We start from the raw sequence: 16,349 nt of genomic DNA, 5'->3' as shown, positions 1-16,349 counted from the left end.
TTCACTGATTCATAAAATACGTTTAGTTTCATTTTATATTAGAACAAATATATTCCGCATCCTTTTCGGTTATCGTTTGAAGTTATTGTGACAAATATGATTTGAATTCGGCTAATTCAAAACAAAGCGAACAAAAATAATCGAACTTGAAAAGGTCTGAATAACTTCAATAACCTTTGAAATTACATCCAAAATATTTTATATATTATTCCAGCGAATTTAAACTGAAAATGGGTTTCGGAAAAACTTGTATTATATGTTAACTATACTATAAAGTCTACAATAAAACAGAAGTTACTGAGCTCGGTCTAATATAAGAGAATAACAGAACGCTTAAAAACAAAACCTTTGATGTAGTCATAGCAATTAAGTCCAAGAAACATATATCTAAGTGTATGTAAGGTTGTTCTACATGATCTTCTGTTTTGGGAGTAATAAAGTCGTCACTGGATACGTTAACCGGAGGCGATATTAGCTGGAACAGCTCATTGTACGACCTCGCACATAACTACCCATTTTCGTAGAGATAATGACGGATAAATATTTACATTGACGTTTTATTACGTGCGTTCGTATTACGCAAATAATATATATACTGTTATTATAAAACTGTATACAACAGCATTAAAATAGACCGGTGACTAATTTAAAGTCATTTTCTTTTATGTTATTTACACATAATATATGTGTGTTCGTATTTACATAGACACAGCAGATTAAGTCTCAAAAGCTTATTTCCACTTTTGGATTGGATTCCTAAGTATAGTTCTGTTTATAAATGCTGTTCGTTTGAAAGTCGAATATTTTCATTGATGTTAATCTTACCTTGGATTGCACCTCAAGGCGGCGTGGTGCAGAGAGTTGAACCCGTTGTTGTTGGTGAGAGTCATGTCAGCGCCGTGATCCAACAACAATGTCAATATGTCATCACGCTTCTTCGATATCGCGTCATGCAACGGAGTATCGCCCTCGGAATCCTGTAAACAACAAACACATCATTCATTCGCAGCCCCATTGAATAAATTCGTGATTCATTAAAATTCTTTATTCGAATATGTTTTTATTTATATATTTATGTATTATAAATCCGTATCCATACATAACATAGGGACAGTTTCCTAAAACATCAAACCACCCGGATGAATAATTGAGGCGGCGGAGGAGGCAGTAGGGGCGTGGATTATAGAAATTTGCATAAATTATAAGCGACTAAGAGTTAAGGCGAAGATCGCAGCTGGTATCGGCGGGATGCGTTCGCTGCAACAGACGAAATCTGAAATGGTGTCGAGTTCCATAATATAGTGGGAATGGCGCAAAAAGCGCGGCCACCGCGTCATTATCATAATCACCAGCGCTACGTGCCACTGCGGTGACGCCCAAGCAGTCTCGCTTTTGTGAGCGTGCATTAAGAGCGCCGAGCGTCGAGCTCACTCATTCCACAATTAATTTGCAAGATACCGTAAGATGAGTGATTTTACTTCTTCAGTGCCATTTAAAATGTATATTGTATTCCGCTCTGTCATATTTCATTTTTAAAAAATCGTGCACATTTTTTAATATTCCCTTTACTGTTACGCGGATAAAGAACATTTGTTGTACGTGACAATTTAACAGTGTCGAGATATATTTGATTGATAATTTAGTTAATGAAAATATTATAATAATCACTCCTGATATCCTGATACTTAAGTTAATTAGATTTATAATTGATATCACCCTATTACGATTAATAAGATCAGAATCCGACCTTCTTTCTTAACAGGGATTCCGATAAATTAACAAAAATATTAATAAGTCTAAGCTAATTTTATTTCATATTACTGTTATAATACAATATGTTAATTAAATTACTTGCTGGCTCATATAAAATTAACTATTCAACACTCAATAAATTACAGCACAAAATGTATAATTTATTTTAATGATTGAGGTTTCGTTTAATGCATGACATTGGCTGTATTTAATACGATCATTATATAAAAGTTGTCTAGCAACCGCATAGCAAATGACACGAACAGTGCTAATGTCAGCAGGCAGTAATTCAAGGGAAGTTGAACCACAGCACGAGAGTAATTTCGAACAGGATATAAGCGTTAAATATTAAACCTATTGGCATACAGCCTTCACAGACTGTAATTCATGCCATTGGAGCAGTTATGAGTTTCGATGGACCTTGCTAATTATATAATTGTTCCATTTATTACTAAATTAGCGATATAAATCGTCATCACCATTGACTATATAAAAATATAAGTAGCTACCACGTTTTAAAGTTCCATTAATAATAAAATATGATCACATAAATATATAAGCAGATCTATTAATATTCATTTTTGTATTAATAGGATAGTAGAAGACATGATTGCGAACGATATTTCCAAAGGACGTCGCCGATAAATCTCCGGATAAAAATGAGTAAAAATAAGTGTTGAGGAGAAATAAGAAATTTGATTTACGCGGCAATATCCTCAGGTGCATGGTGCAGTACGCTGACACGTATGTATGTACGTGTTCCATTTACGAATATCATGGCGCCCGGGCGACACATCGCTTACTACTTTACAATTTTAAATAAAGCTTACGATTCCCGGGCCGGAGTTTAACGATCTCGTAAAACTTCACACCCACTTATGATTTGAACTACATTTCATATCAAAGTAATTGCTCCATCGGCGAAATGTTATATACGGTTAGTGACATTTGAGTTTTACTTTTAAAAAATGCGGAAACTAAATATAATACAGATAATATAAAAAGTAGATTAAAAAGGGCAATTCTTAATTGTCATACTGATACTGTCTAGGTTAAGGTTCATTACAATAAACTTGATCCATTAGGCTAGATATAACCCATAATATGTATCAACAATAACATTATTTTAGACTGTTTAAGAACAATTTATGAAGTTCAAAATGTGGATTAATTTTCATTATTAATTTTAATGTGAAAGAAAAATGTTAAAATGGTAAAAAAAATAACTTATACATATCGTTATTGTACTTCTTACATACTAACGAGAATTCGTTCTTATATATTTCATAATAGGTTATATAAAGGTTTCAACATTGTCTCTATGTCCTCAAAGTCACTTCCTAGAATTTTCTAACAAAGCCAGTAAAGCCTACCGAGATATTCTGGAAAGAAAACAAAATTTTTAAATCTAATCAATACTTTTTCAATGTTTTTGAATTCTTATTATTATTATCGTAATTATTACACGGGAAAAATTTTATCTGAATTAATTTTCTAAGAAAGTCTAGTAAGATGTAACGTGTACGGCTTATATTCGTCTCTCGGGAGTCCAATGAACTGTTGTATTAATCTTAATTATAAGCGTAATATTAATTGAATAAGGCAATTTTTTTTTCGTTCTTCTTCGCTATATAATATCATATCTGAAGAAGATGAAAAGATTGGAAGGTTTATTAAGTTTAATTTAGGAAGGAAAAAAACAATAATTTGTAACTAAAAATATGTCAAAACCAAAAACACGTGTTACATTTACACAATAAAAAATACAAAACAAACAGGTAATTATGGAAAGATAAGACGCATTTGAAACAGGGCGAGGCGGAAAGGGGGATGGGTGAGGAGGGAGAAAAGATACAAAGATGTCACTGATACCAACACGACCTATGATATCATGAAAATGATATAACATTATGTAACATGAAACATTACACTGAATGCGGGTATCTAAAATACTATATATTACGTATAAACATACACAGACAATTCCCGTTACAGCGTTCGAAAATGTTATTTCCTATTGCGTCGTACAAAAATAAAAAAAAAGATCTAGAAACGAAAATGTTATTACGGAGCTTTAATCCTCTGCAATATATAAAATAAAAGCTGCAAGTGGACGCTACAGGGATGCGGTAAAGCCGATTGATGCGCGATTGAAAACGGAGCTAAGCTAGTGACCATTGTGTTCTAGGCGGAGGTCAATCATTGGCGAGGCAGAAAGAAAACAACTAATTGTTTAATTCCAAACCATTACAGCTAGTATTAAGGGTGGATTATTCACGGGCCATATAATCCGACATCAGAGCGCCGCACCATTGCAGTACTCGCTGACTTATGATGGAGGCTTCGAGCCAACCCCATACAGCGAGAACGACGTACATTTACATCTATCTACCTTACATACACACTGGATCTATGAGGATACTCAGAGACATGATTATCACGAGCTTCGTATCATAAACATATAACATATTGATAGCATAAAGCTTAAATTTAATACATTTTATCCTTTATTATTTGTCAACCAAAGTAATACGCGTCGGTCGTTTAATAATAAAAACGAATTAAAAATTCAATAATAGTAAAACAATGATAAAATTTCATTAATGGCAACGTTTCGTCGGACGTATTTGTCCTGCATTAAACGCAAACACAATAACCGTACATAATATATTGGATCGTTTAAATATAATTCTCTGCATATATAAACACTCATAAAAATATATTAATTTTGACAATATGGAATGTTGCCAAATAGTTATGATTTTTAAATTAATAATGTAAAATGCGATGCTGAAAATGACATACGATAAGTCATGTTGAACGAACGCTCTATTTATTAGCTAAGTGAATTAATTTGGCTTACAATATCGATAGCAATTATCGATTGATTCAACGAGTTAAGTAGTGCGGGGTCCACTAGCTGGGTGCACCCTCATCAGCCGCCTTGATTGATTGTGCGGAATTAAGCCGCCGCGGCTCCGCTCTCGACATCACTAGACATACCTAGCGATAAATACACAATACGGTAAGTAGAAACATAGCAGTTTATACTTTGCGAAATTGATTTGTTTTGTTTTTTGACCTCAATTTTTATATAACAGTTTAATTATTAGTGCTATATTATAAAGATTAAATGTTTCATTTAACTAATTCCGAATATGAGTGACAACAATTGCATTTGCAAAATTTCAGACACAGAATTCAATCACGACTTTATTATTCATCCGTTGAAATTGACGACTATTAACATAATTACTGAACACCAATTTTATTTTACCTGATTGCTTTGTAAGATTGCATCGACACGCTACATAGGAACCGTTTCTAAATCAATTACCTCATTTAATAATGTACCTAAAGAGTTATGAATGTAAAATTGTTAGCGTTCCGTATGTATCGTGACGATGCGATCTCGGACTAAGCCTACTAAATACTTATGTGGAAACTTTGAAATGAACTCACAATGTAAAAAATTAAAATTTGCAGTGATCTTGAAATGTATATATTTGACATCAGAGGAAATAGAAACGCCAAGACTATTCTACTGTGATTGAAAGGCGACAGACGACAGTACATTAAATCATATGGAATCGTTTTCTTCGTTTATATACTTATAATTTGATAATACAAAGTGTACACACAATGTGTATTCGATTAAGGGAACGGCTTTCAGTATAGGAGCCATAACATAGAATCGGAAGGTTTCATATTATTTATCGTTATCCAGCTATTCTAACAAATAAAGATAGAAAAAGTGAACGTGATAAAGTAGGTCGTTTCATAAATACCCCGGTCCATTAGTGCTTCAATATCTCAACCACGCGGTTCTTTGTTATTCCAGGGAGCGCGGTTACGGCGCTTTGCTTTAGATATTGGAAGGATAATGTACTGGGCGAGATTTAGACTCCAACGCTGTCCAACTCACACACCCTCCTAACCCCTCACTACTTCTTTTTTAACGTTTTTAAAAAACTTATTTTTACTATAAATGAAATTTTAAAACTTCTGTCAGGTTTACTTACTACAACACACTGTTTGAAAGGAAAATATTACAGACGGAGTGATATTTTTTTTCTCGTATTATATTCAATACAAATACTTAATTAATAGTGTGCCTCATTTTTCTCATGTAAAATGAATCCAGTTATATTTAAACCCATTTCGAGCATGACGTATTCTGACTCAATCACAAACAGGAAGAGAAGGAGATGGAATATGCTTTGCGATGGATGGCTGGTACTTGAATAAACAAAATTAAACACAATTTACAAAAACAACATTTTAATTAATTGAATTTCATTTTATTTTCATTTATTGCTTCTTATAATAAGATGTAAAATTATTTAAGTAATATAATAAAATTCTGTTGTATTTGTCTTTTAGTTCCTTATCTACTTCTGATAAATTTATTACTTTTGTATTGATTTATTTTGAAAGTGACGACTGATTGGTAAGAAATATCATATTATTTACTCTTTGTATTACTGATTTTTTTTTATCTCTTTGCTTTATGTATATAGAAGGTAGGTAAACTTATAAAAGATCTAAATAAGGCCACAAAAGGTTTTGGTGGGTGGATGAATCCATTTCTCTCTGTAAACACTACTAACATGTTTGTAGTTTATCCGAGTTGAAAATCTTACTTCCTCGATTTCAAATAATCTCTGTATTTAGAGACGATAGATTTAGATATAATTTTTCATAGAGGATTTTTTAGATTAAAACAAATAGTTAACATTCATGTTCCCTACACTTAATAAACATTAAAAATACTTCTGTTTTTTGCTATACAAATAATTTATTTTTAATATAAACAGTCAGAAAATATTTATTTATTTAAAAATTTAAATATTTCTTTAAATTTAAGATTCCATACCGAAACTTGCTTGCGTTGATATTAATGAGGTATTTTTAGTGTATTTAAAGATAAAATAAAATAAAAAAACAAAAACAAATTTAAAAAAAAAACATGAATTTTATATGAATTCATTAAAAAGAAAAATATATTTTTGCTTAAAAACTATAACTAACAACTTATAACATAATTTGATTACAATATGATTTTTATTAAGATTTATGTATTCGTGAACGATTTAAGTACTAATATTTACATAGTCTGAAAGTTATTTTTCCCATCAATCGGATTAAGTTACTAAATTAATTTGTTTTATATTTTTATCAAGAAAATCTAAGTTTCAAATTAATTGCCTTAATATATAGATGGATTTTATAATAAGATCTAGCATTTTCGAGAGTTTTATTCATTTAAATGAAACTAATATTTTTCGGATATGTAAATTGGGAGTATGTAGTTTTTTACAAAAATAAATCACGCGTAGTTTATCCGAAAAATATTAGTTACATTTAGATGGATTTCGTTTCATCTCTTTGAAATATATTTTTTTGTTTTGTTTTGATTCAAAAGAATAACTAAAAAGTTATCGCTGGGCAAGTTTATCGAGTTATTCTTAGCAAACCCAATCATTTGATAACCATATTATGGAAGAGCATTTAAAATTCCTAATTCACCATCTTGGGCATGACGCCATGTTGGATTACGAATTACGTCACCAATTCACCCACAAACTTAACATGCATATATAATATCAGCTCAATAGCTTTAAAACCTGCAAAATTTTACTTTAACTATAAGAAGTTCATCATATTGGCCTTAGACTGAAGTCAACTTATTTTTCAAGTTATTCTTATCAAGACTTTCATTTGATATCCAAATTAAAAATGAAGAGGAAATAATACAGAGGTGGATTAAAAATAACTAGTCCGCCATCTTGGATGTGCCGCTATTCGCATAAGACTGACTACACAAATTTAGACATAGATTATCATCCTAACTGAACGTGTAGAGTGTAGACTGTATGAAAACTTTCAGCGGAATGGATTGAAGATATCTGGAGTTACGAGATTTTACCCGAACAAATACACATATAGCAAACTAAATAAAATCTTGCAAAAGTTCTAAATATATGAACTTTACACTTCTAGATACTACAAATCGTGGATACCCATGAAAAAATAACAGAGCTTGTATTAAGAGCGACAACGTCGCACTGCTTGTTAAATGTGTGGTGAGATAAATTTATCAGTAAAGGTTTAAGTCTGTCTCTGTAATTAAGAATCTCTCTCATTAAAACAATGAGAGGTGATTGGCGTAATCACTGCGTACCCGAGCGCCATAAACCGGGGCTTAATTCACAAAACAAATAACCCTCACCAAAGTTGCTAATAACACCCACAAGAAAGACGTTAACACTATACAAAACTACAATAATTATTGATCAAATATATCATTCATATTCAGATAATTCAAAGAGATTTAGCATTATACATTCTACGAACCTACTATTTAAGAACAAACATCTAATCCCATAAAACTTTGGATTCCGTTCTCCCTTAAGTATTTGGTTTAGATTGATGAAGAGTCTAACTTTCGGCGCCTAGTGAACTTCTCGACTGAAGATTTAGTTTAAAAAGTTATATGGATTTCTGAAGCAAAGCAAATTAAGTCTTAACAGAAAAAAATTGAATCGTGAAATATATTTTATTATAAATCGATCCTTCATAACATAATTAATGTATGTATTGCTGAGTAGCTTGTATTTACAAACGATAATTGTCTACCACTGCTAATTATGTACGACGCGATGTCTATCGTTGGATAATCCCTGTCTTGTACAACTGACAACTAAGCATAGCACGATAGTTATACGTCTATACATTTATTGAGCATACTTTATAATACATTTTCAAAAACTAAGCTATAAAACCTAACAAATGTTAAGTCGGGTATACAAAACTATCATAATATTTACCCAGAAAACCTGTCAGAAACAATAACAGGACGCTTTATGTGTTTGGGTTCACGTTTTCAGTGACGATTTGAAAAGTTTTCAAGCTGACATGGTATAAATATCAGGAATTCTAAGTATTTATTAGGTGAATATTACATCGATTCGAGTGTGCCGCTGAGATTACGGTTCAAATATACGATGCTTTTTCCTACTTCTGTACATATCACAGGTGTCCATAATGTGGCAGAAATCGGATCCAGGGATCAGACTAGTAAGGGCGAGTATACACTACACTATATTTGAAACATTTTTAATACATAAATTAAAAAAATATAATGAATTTAATCAAGCTATTACAAGTATGACGCAATATTAACATTATTACCACAAATTTATTACCTTGATAAGTACTGCTTAATAAAATAGTGTCTCTGTATCCTAAAGTACAATATACATATAACCTATATGTATATATCTATATATGTGTAGGTATGATTAATTAAATGTCAGTCAATATAAGACAGCTGTACACATTGATTGGGAATTAGAAAAAAAAACTGCCAAACTAACATTTATCCCCTTACCTTAGGAAAAGGTCGGCCGTAATAAAATATAAGCGGAGAGTGCGAAGAAAGGAAACATAAAATTTCAGGTGACGTCGGCCCTTCCATTAATTTATCGACAGATCGTGGTAACAGGCAGTCAGGGTGATATTTACGATGTTAAATAAAGAGCGGAGAATTTCATCAGCTAATTACATAACCTGTATAGTTACCAGACGATAAGGCTACCAACAGTTAATAATGAAACCAAGAAGAGTCCAGTAACAAATTATTGAATAATTTAATAATAACTAAATTAATATTGAATATTTCCTATTTATTTTTCAAACACGAGAATATTAAATACATTTTCGATTTTAATTTTATATTCCAAAATGACTAAACTTCCTAAGTCCTTAATAACGAGAACTTTATTAAGTAGGAATTATTAACATTGCTTTCGAGTTATTTTAATACTTGTTTGTTTTTATTTAATATTTTATTACCATGTGGTAAACTTCCAGGAGGATAAAATATTAATTTATATTATTCTAAACTGTAAAGAGATTAAGTTTAAAAAGTACTGGTTAATCTCGTTAAAATCATATAACAAGTTATTCATCGTTGTGTTAATTTGTATATGTTTAATAACAATTTTCAATCCAATATATATGAAAGTCTGTTCAGGAATTTACATTTTATTCAACGTTAATTTAATTCACATAGATCCTATATATTACCGAGTTCATTGACGAATTGTTCAAACAAGAAATCAATTTAGATATACGGTATAGGACACAGACACAATGTCCATTTACTATGAAGCTGAACATGCCCGGGGTTCTATTTGCACAAGTCTGAATGAAACGACGCTCGTGTCGAACCAGTATCCGATGCGTAGTGTTTAACAGCGCTATCTCCTACCGAATTGACGCGTTTAATTGAACGCCTGTTCCAGCCATTAGTGTACGAGACAACAGTTATTGGCACCAGCCAGTCCCTTCTACATTCGTTGTATCCCAGACACTCAGACCTAATTCTAATTTAATGTTATAAAATAACAGAACAATAGGACATTAATCTGTTAAACGTCAGCGTCCGTCCTAGCTCTCGAGCATTATCAGTTCACATTACATTTAACAATGTCGCTACATTACATTAAAACTGCGAGACACATCTCCGTACCAATGATGATATTTTATAAAAATATTTAAGAAAATATTCTTGCTAAATGTGACACGGCCAATAAATCCCTTAATGGTGTCGTAAAATTGCCGTGGTATTATCTTGGGAAAAGCCGGCTATTTTACATTCACCTGTGAGGTTTCCCTCCACATCCAATTTATGTTAGTGGGCACAAAACGAACGCTGACAAATGCGAAAATAAAATGAACATATGTTTTATCTCCCTTCATGGAATCGAGTTCTGAACCGACAGACTGTGGAGAGAGATCGAGCTGTGTACTTGTGTTGGAGACGTCTAATCGTAATTCGACGCCCAGTACCACCTCTTTGTAACGTCCGGCACATACATGTGTAACGATATATCTCACTGATGCTATAAAGACGGATGTGTTTTGTTCTGTTACTACAGACACAATAACTTTCGGAATATATTGTTAATAAACTTCACAAAACTATTGCATAGATTGGAATAAGAAATTTAGTAGAAAGTATGGTAAGCTGAGGAGGGGAACCAATAGAATATTTTTTATAAACGATAGATCTATTTGTTTTTTTTACGCGATAATAGTATTATGCTGTGTGTATAATAAAATTCAAACTTTTTCATACTTAAGTTTCTTTTCTGTAAAAAAAATCTTAAATTTTATAAGACACACCAAATAGCTCTAGTTTGTACCTGACATTTATTATGAAAACGTCTTAAAACCCCTGGATTTTGCAACCACTCGCGTAGTTTCTACTTAGATGCGATACGCTACCCCAGGACGGGCGACCGAACTAAGTGGAACTTTTCCCAGGTCGACGTACATAAAAAGAATTTTAAAAGATACTTCAAGTTGAAACTTAAAAACGGCGCTTGAGGTAATATTCGCTTTATATTTATGAACGTTATGTTAACTATTCAATTAATGTACACAGAAAGCATCCACGGAATTGAGTGACAACCCTATACCGGTTGTGAAATGAACGCCCTAAATTAAATTATTTCACCAATGTAACATTTCTTCATATTTTGCTCGATCCGAAAATGTGACTAAAACATAAAAATTATTGCATAACAATTGTTCGTAATTCTTGCAAATTTGGAGGATTTTTTTTTCAAATGACGTACACATTCATACGTATACATCGATTATTCAATAAAAAAATTTTTTGACTATTAGCGATACATGTACCGGTAGCGAAAACTATTTTCTAGATACAAATTAAAGGCTCTTTAAAACCACACACAAAGACAAAAAACATTATGGTGATAACATTATTTTTTTTAAATATGGTAAAGGTCTTAAATTAATATATATATATCTAAGTTTTTTTTTTTAAACTAAGTAACTTAATAAATAAGAACAGATCAAGAGCACAGAAGTAACTTTAAACAGGGTGTCACTTGAATTTCATCTTTTTTATAGACCGTAAATAATCGTATTGATAGTAGAAAATAGTCTATAAAATATACAAAGCATTTATTTCTGTACTTGCATTAAATATTCATTTCATGAACATCCTCTTACTTGTTAACGAACGAGGAATATCAAAGAAACAAAGAAATAAACTATAAATTGTTTAAATATAATAATTTTACTTAAAAGTGTACACAAAAGATACCGCAAATTATTCTATTAATAAACACAGTGACTGGTTCACGATGTTAATAGGTTCTTATGGGGGTAGCGACGTAATGAGAAACAACGAGCAGAATTTAATACATTTATGTGAGCAAACACAGAACCTATAGGGCGTGCTTACATACAAATTTATGTAAATATATAAAGTAATAAGTAATTCTGAGCATAATACGCATTTCTGATAACCGTATCATAAAACTTTATTGCTATTTGGAACCTACAATTTGTCCCGGACAAAAGTTTGACTCATCAGATAAGATTCCTCTTGAAACTCAGACGAAACTTGTTACTGATGTTCATATCTTCGTTAACATTTATGTAACGATGTTCGACATTCTCTCTCCAATATGTCTATATCAACTACACATATATATGCACATAGCCGACACAAATTAGACATATCTAATTTGTATTCAAGAGAATCTAACACATCCAATAATAGTACTAATTTATGGAAATTGACGTCTCTAAAAAATAAGCTGTTTTCGAGAATGAAATTTTTATGTAAAATTTTTGCAACAATCGTCTGTAATCATTTAGCGTAATAATACAAAAGTGCTTTGGAGGCTGGTGCGCTATTTCCATGGTCCCCGATTAATTATACGGGGCGACTCACAAAGGCTCGGGCCAAAGAGCAGGCGTCGAGGCCTGGGCTACCGGTAATGCATTACCAACACTATGTCTCATCTTAGGCTATTACAATTATGCTTTCTAGACTCTACAAAGACTGCTTATAAAGTTCTTTATTGTTTTTATAATATTATATTTAATATAATTCATATCGTTGCTACCATTTTATAGGTACTTATAGTGGAACTACAAGACAACTATTTTGCCTAAGAATTACTTACATGATCGGCTAAGAAAAAAAATTATGTACTTACGTTACAATCATAATAACCATTATTATAACGATTCAACAAAAATTATATATAAATATACGAAGTTTAATTAAACACGAAGCAGTTTCAGCTAATTATAACGAAGTGAAGCATAATGAGTATAGAAGGAAGCATATAAGCAAATATTGCAGATAGAAACGCGACGGGGTTGGTCTAATGAAGCCGTGCGGAGCGCTCGGGTAGACAAACTGACACCCAGCGACACAGCTGCTGTTATTATCATCACAACGGAGATTGCGAATGCATTCCATTAAAATAACTTGAATATTAAACGAGGTCAAATTGTAGTGGGATTATGTCGATGATCCCGAACATCCCCTCATACAACCCATCAGTTTTATAGCTATCACGGAATATCAAGTTTGGATTTTATGTTAACAAATATGTTGAAATTGCGAATCAACGAGCTAAATTTAAACGCCACATAAAATTTCCACTTTCCATACAATTATGAACAACTGGAAATTTAATTTTTTTTATATTTTTGCATTGCTATAACAGCCTATTTTATTAGCCTTTTATTTTGTTGAGTATATACTAAATATAATTTGACGTTAAGCAATACATTTGGCAATTCAAAATAGTGACATTCTGTAAATTATAAAATTCGAATAAATCTTCCGAAATACATATTTTCTTCTGAAAATCTTCGAAATTAATACGTCAAACTGGAAATGTAACCCTCTTCATGGCTGTAAAATGAAACGAATTTGTAATTTAACTTTTATGCAAACGCTAAAGCATCAGCCGGAGAGAATGGCACAGCGGGGAATATGTAAAAAGCAGATTCAGATCACGACACGCTGTGGAACGGGAAGCAGCAAAACGAGTTCGGCGTTCGTCTGATGGCCCCCGCGTTACTCGCCACAGTCCGTACTTATAATCTAATATTCGCAATTTACGAGGATCGCGAAAGGGGCCCGCTGGGAGCCCTGGCACTGTCATCGTGTACCTGACGCTCTACCGGGTTGCATTTACCCGGCGTTAAAGTCTATCGTTGTTACCTATTACGCTTTTTACGACGCCAATGTTAGCGCACCTTTGAGGATAACGTTTATTTTTTTGCGTGATTCAGGTGACACGGGTAATGTAAATAGGAAGGGCGCTCGGATTACATAGATACATTTAACCGGACTAAATAATGAAATGCTGAAACATTTTAAATATTCGTCTTTGTATTTTTAAACGTCCGAATAAAAAATAAACATGCTGGTCGTAAATTGTTCCATTGTATGTATTATCGGAATCGAAAAACAAAAATGAAACATCCATGGAAAGTAACAATCATAAATATGAAACACTGAATTACTTTACCAATTAATATCTCAAAATTCTAAATTTGTGACATTATACACGTTTATAGTATGAATTCAAAAATGAATTCACGAATATTTTACAGTACCGAAATATATTTAAGGAAATAAGTATTATATAAGGGGGAAACTATTACTGAAAGAAACGACGTATTGTATGCGAAGCTAGGATCGAATAGAAAAGCTTGTACGGCAAGTCTTGTAGAAATCCCGTCACACTTAGGTAAATCTCCAATATCCGCAACGAGCGGCTTCCGAAAAGTTATACTTTAACCCATATAAAGCAATACGAGCATATATTACAGGACCAGTTAGACAGAATTTTGCTTTGCATTTATATAGATTGTATTCATTATTACCCAGAATTATTAAATACAAGTCAATTATACAAAACATGCATAAATTATGAAGTATAATCATAAAATACTAAAAAAAGAAAAAAACAATTAATTACGAAAAGTCAAAATAATGGTTTTCCGTGAATAGATAACAATCCGAAATAATATTAACTAAAACACAGCGATAATTAATCCTATACAAACGGAAATAATAAATCCGAATTACACGAACAAAATGAAACGCCGAGATGACGGTCCGATCCCAAAATAACAGGAAAAGAGTGTAAACACAAAGGCGAGCTACAATAAGAGGGAGGACACAAAGCGACATATTTGCTCAAATTTGAATCCGGAACGTGAGGAGTCAGCAGTCTATTACGTGACCATTAATAGCATTCTGCAAAGACCAAACTCCATGATAACTGCCTGCCTCCACAGCCTTCGCTGTTCCTCTGCCCGGGGCGGGAAACGTCTATAAATTACTTAAACGACATCTCGTTCTGCATCAGATAAAGCTACGGTACAAAACAATACCGAAGCAGAAAACACAAATTGTTAGAGTGAAATACTGTTTCTTCATTCATAAAAATATATATGTTTCAATGCATATATAAGTTTATTTGATTTATACTCACATTTGGAAAATATTTTGGCAAGATTTATTCACAGACTTTCACCGAATATTACACAAAATTCAGTAAGAATGAATAAAACTAAATTAATTGTTAGCGTAAATAAATTATTATGAAATATGAATCAACTTGCTTTACGTTAAAGGGGAACGATTCTGTACTTGTGATAATTTAATAAAGAAAGTTTATTGGAGTTAGGAGAGCGTGCGTGGCTGGCAGGCTCGCCGCAAAAAGCCGAAAACTTTGATTCAATTAAAACAGAAAGTTGGACGAAGAAGTTACGAATGCGGCCAAAACCGCTTGTCGTAGTGCTACGTAAGACGGCGATCGTTTTGCTACATTATGTCTCTGACCACAATTATTTTATTCCTAACAAACGCCTAAAATTAACCTTAACGAGATATTAAATCAAACATAATCCACAAGACCGGAATAATGCCCAATCTCATACTTGACGACATTAATTTCGGTTCAGAAGATTTATTTTCATTTTATTTTAATTTTACTGGCGTATTTTATGAATTTTAATAGACAGTTCACACTGGACAGATTTAGCCAACAAAAAAAAAAGTGTCGAGTCCGGTGGGACCGAGGCGCTTTGCCTGCGAAAGCCGTTGGTAGGGAAATAAGGGGTGACGAGCATTGTTATGCAAATTGAGGTCGTTATTTTGCTAGGAGCGAGGAAAGAGCGCGACGTCGACTGGCCTACTGCGCTGAGCGCCTCGCCCGCGAACAGCGCACCGCGTCTCGGAAGCCGCTTTGCATAATTGGTTATACAAGTACACCTACTAAACATCCTCACACCGAATACATCTCTGCAATACGGCTCTAGCGTTGATTTTCTGTTGACTTTACTTGAAATGACGACTTCATTTCAAACCTCAAGTATAAATTATATCGTTTTAATCCACGATTTAAAAAATCTCCTATTAAAAATACGACAACACGTCTTTTTGCTATAATCTAAAAATTCTAGTTTTAAAAGAATCTTCGAAGGTTTTAAGAATATTCTTATACTTCTTATAGTTGTACGATAGACCTGTCCTAGTTTAGGGGCTAAAAGGCTATACAAACAGCGTATGTGCATTTCGTCTCAGCGATTTTTCCGTTCTAAGTCTCGCCAATAAAACAATGAATATTGGTCCCGCTTATCGATTTTACTTTTAAACATAAAAGTTCCTAACATGCTTCATTTAATTCAAAGTTTGATGGAATTTTAAGAATTAAGGATAATTTTATACTATACTCGTC

At 32.6% G+C, this 16,349-nt stretch overlaps 1 protein-coding gene across 1 annotated transcript in view; it reads right to left on the bottom strand.

Moving 5' to 3' along the window:
* The window catches only part of LOC116779340 (E3 ubiquitin-protein ligase MIB1-like), a 124,879-nt gene that overhangs the window by 81,180 nt on the left and 27,350 nt on the right, over positions 1–16,349 (bottom strand). The window contains exon 11 of the mRNA XM_032673582.2: positions 826–977. Within this exon, the coding sequence (XP_032529473.1) occupies positions 826–977 (152 nt within the window). The remainder of the gene's footprint in view (positions 1–825; positions 978–16,349) is intronic.

This window comes from Danaus plexippus, chromosome 2 (genome assembly GCF_018135715.1).
Source record: "Danaus plexippus chromosome 2, MEX_DaPlex, whole genome shotgun sequence".
NCBI classification, from domain to species: Eukaryota; Metazoa; Arthropoda; class Insecta; order Lepidoptera; family Nymphalidae; genus Danaus; species Danaus plexippus.
Note: the sequence above shows the minus strand (reverse complement) of the source record. Positions and strands in the feature narration are given on the sequence as shown.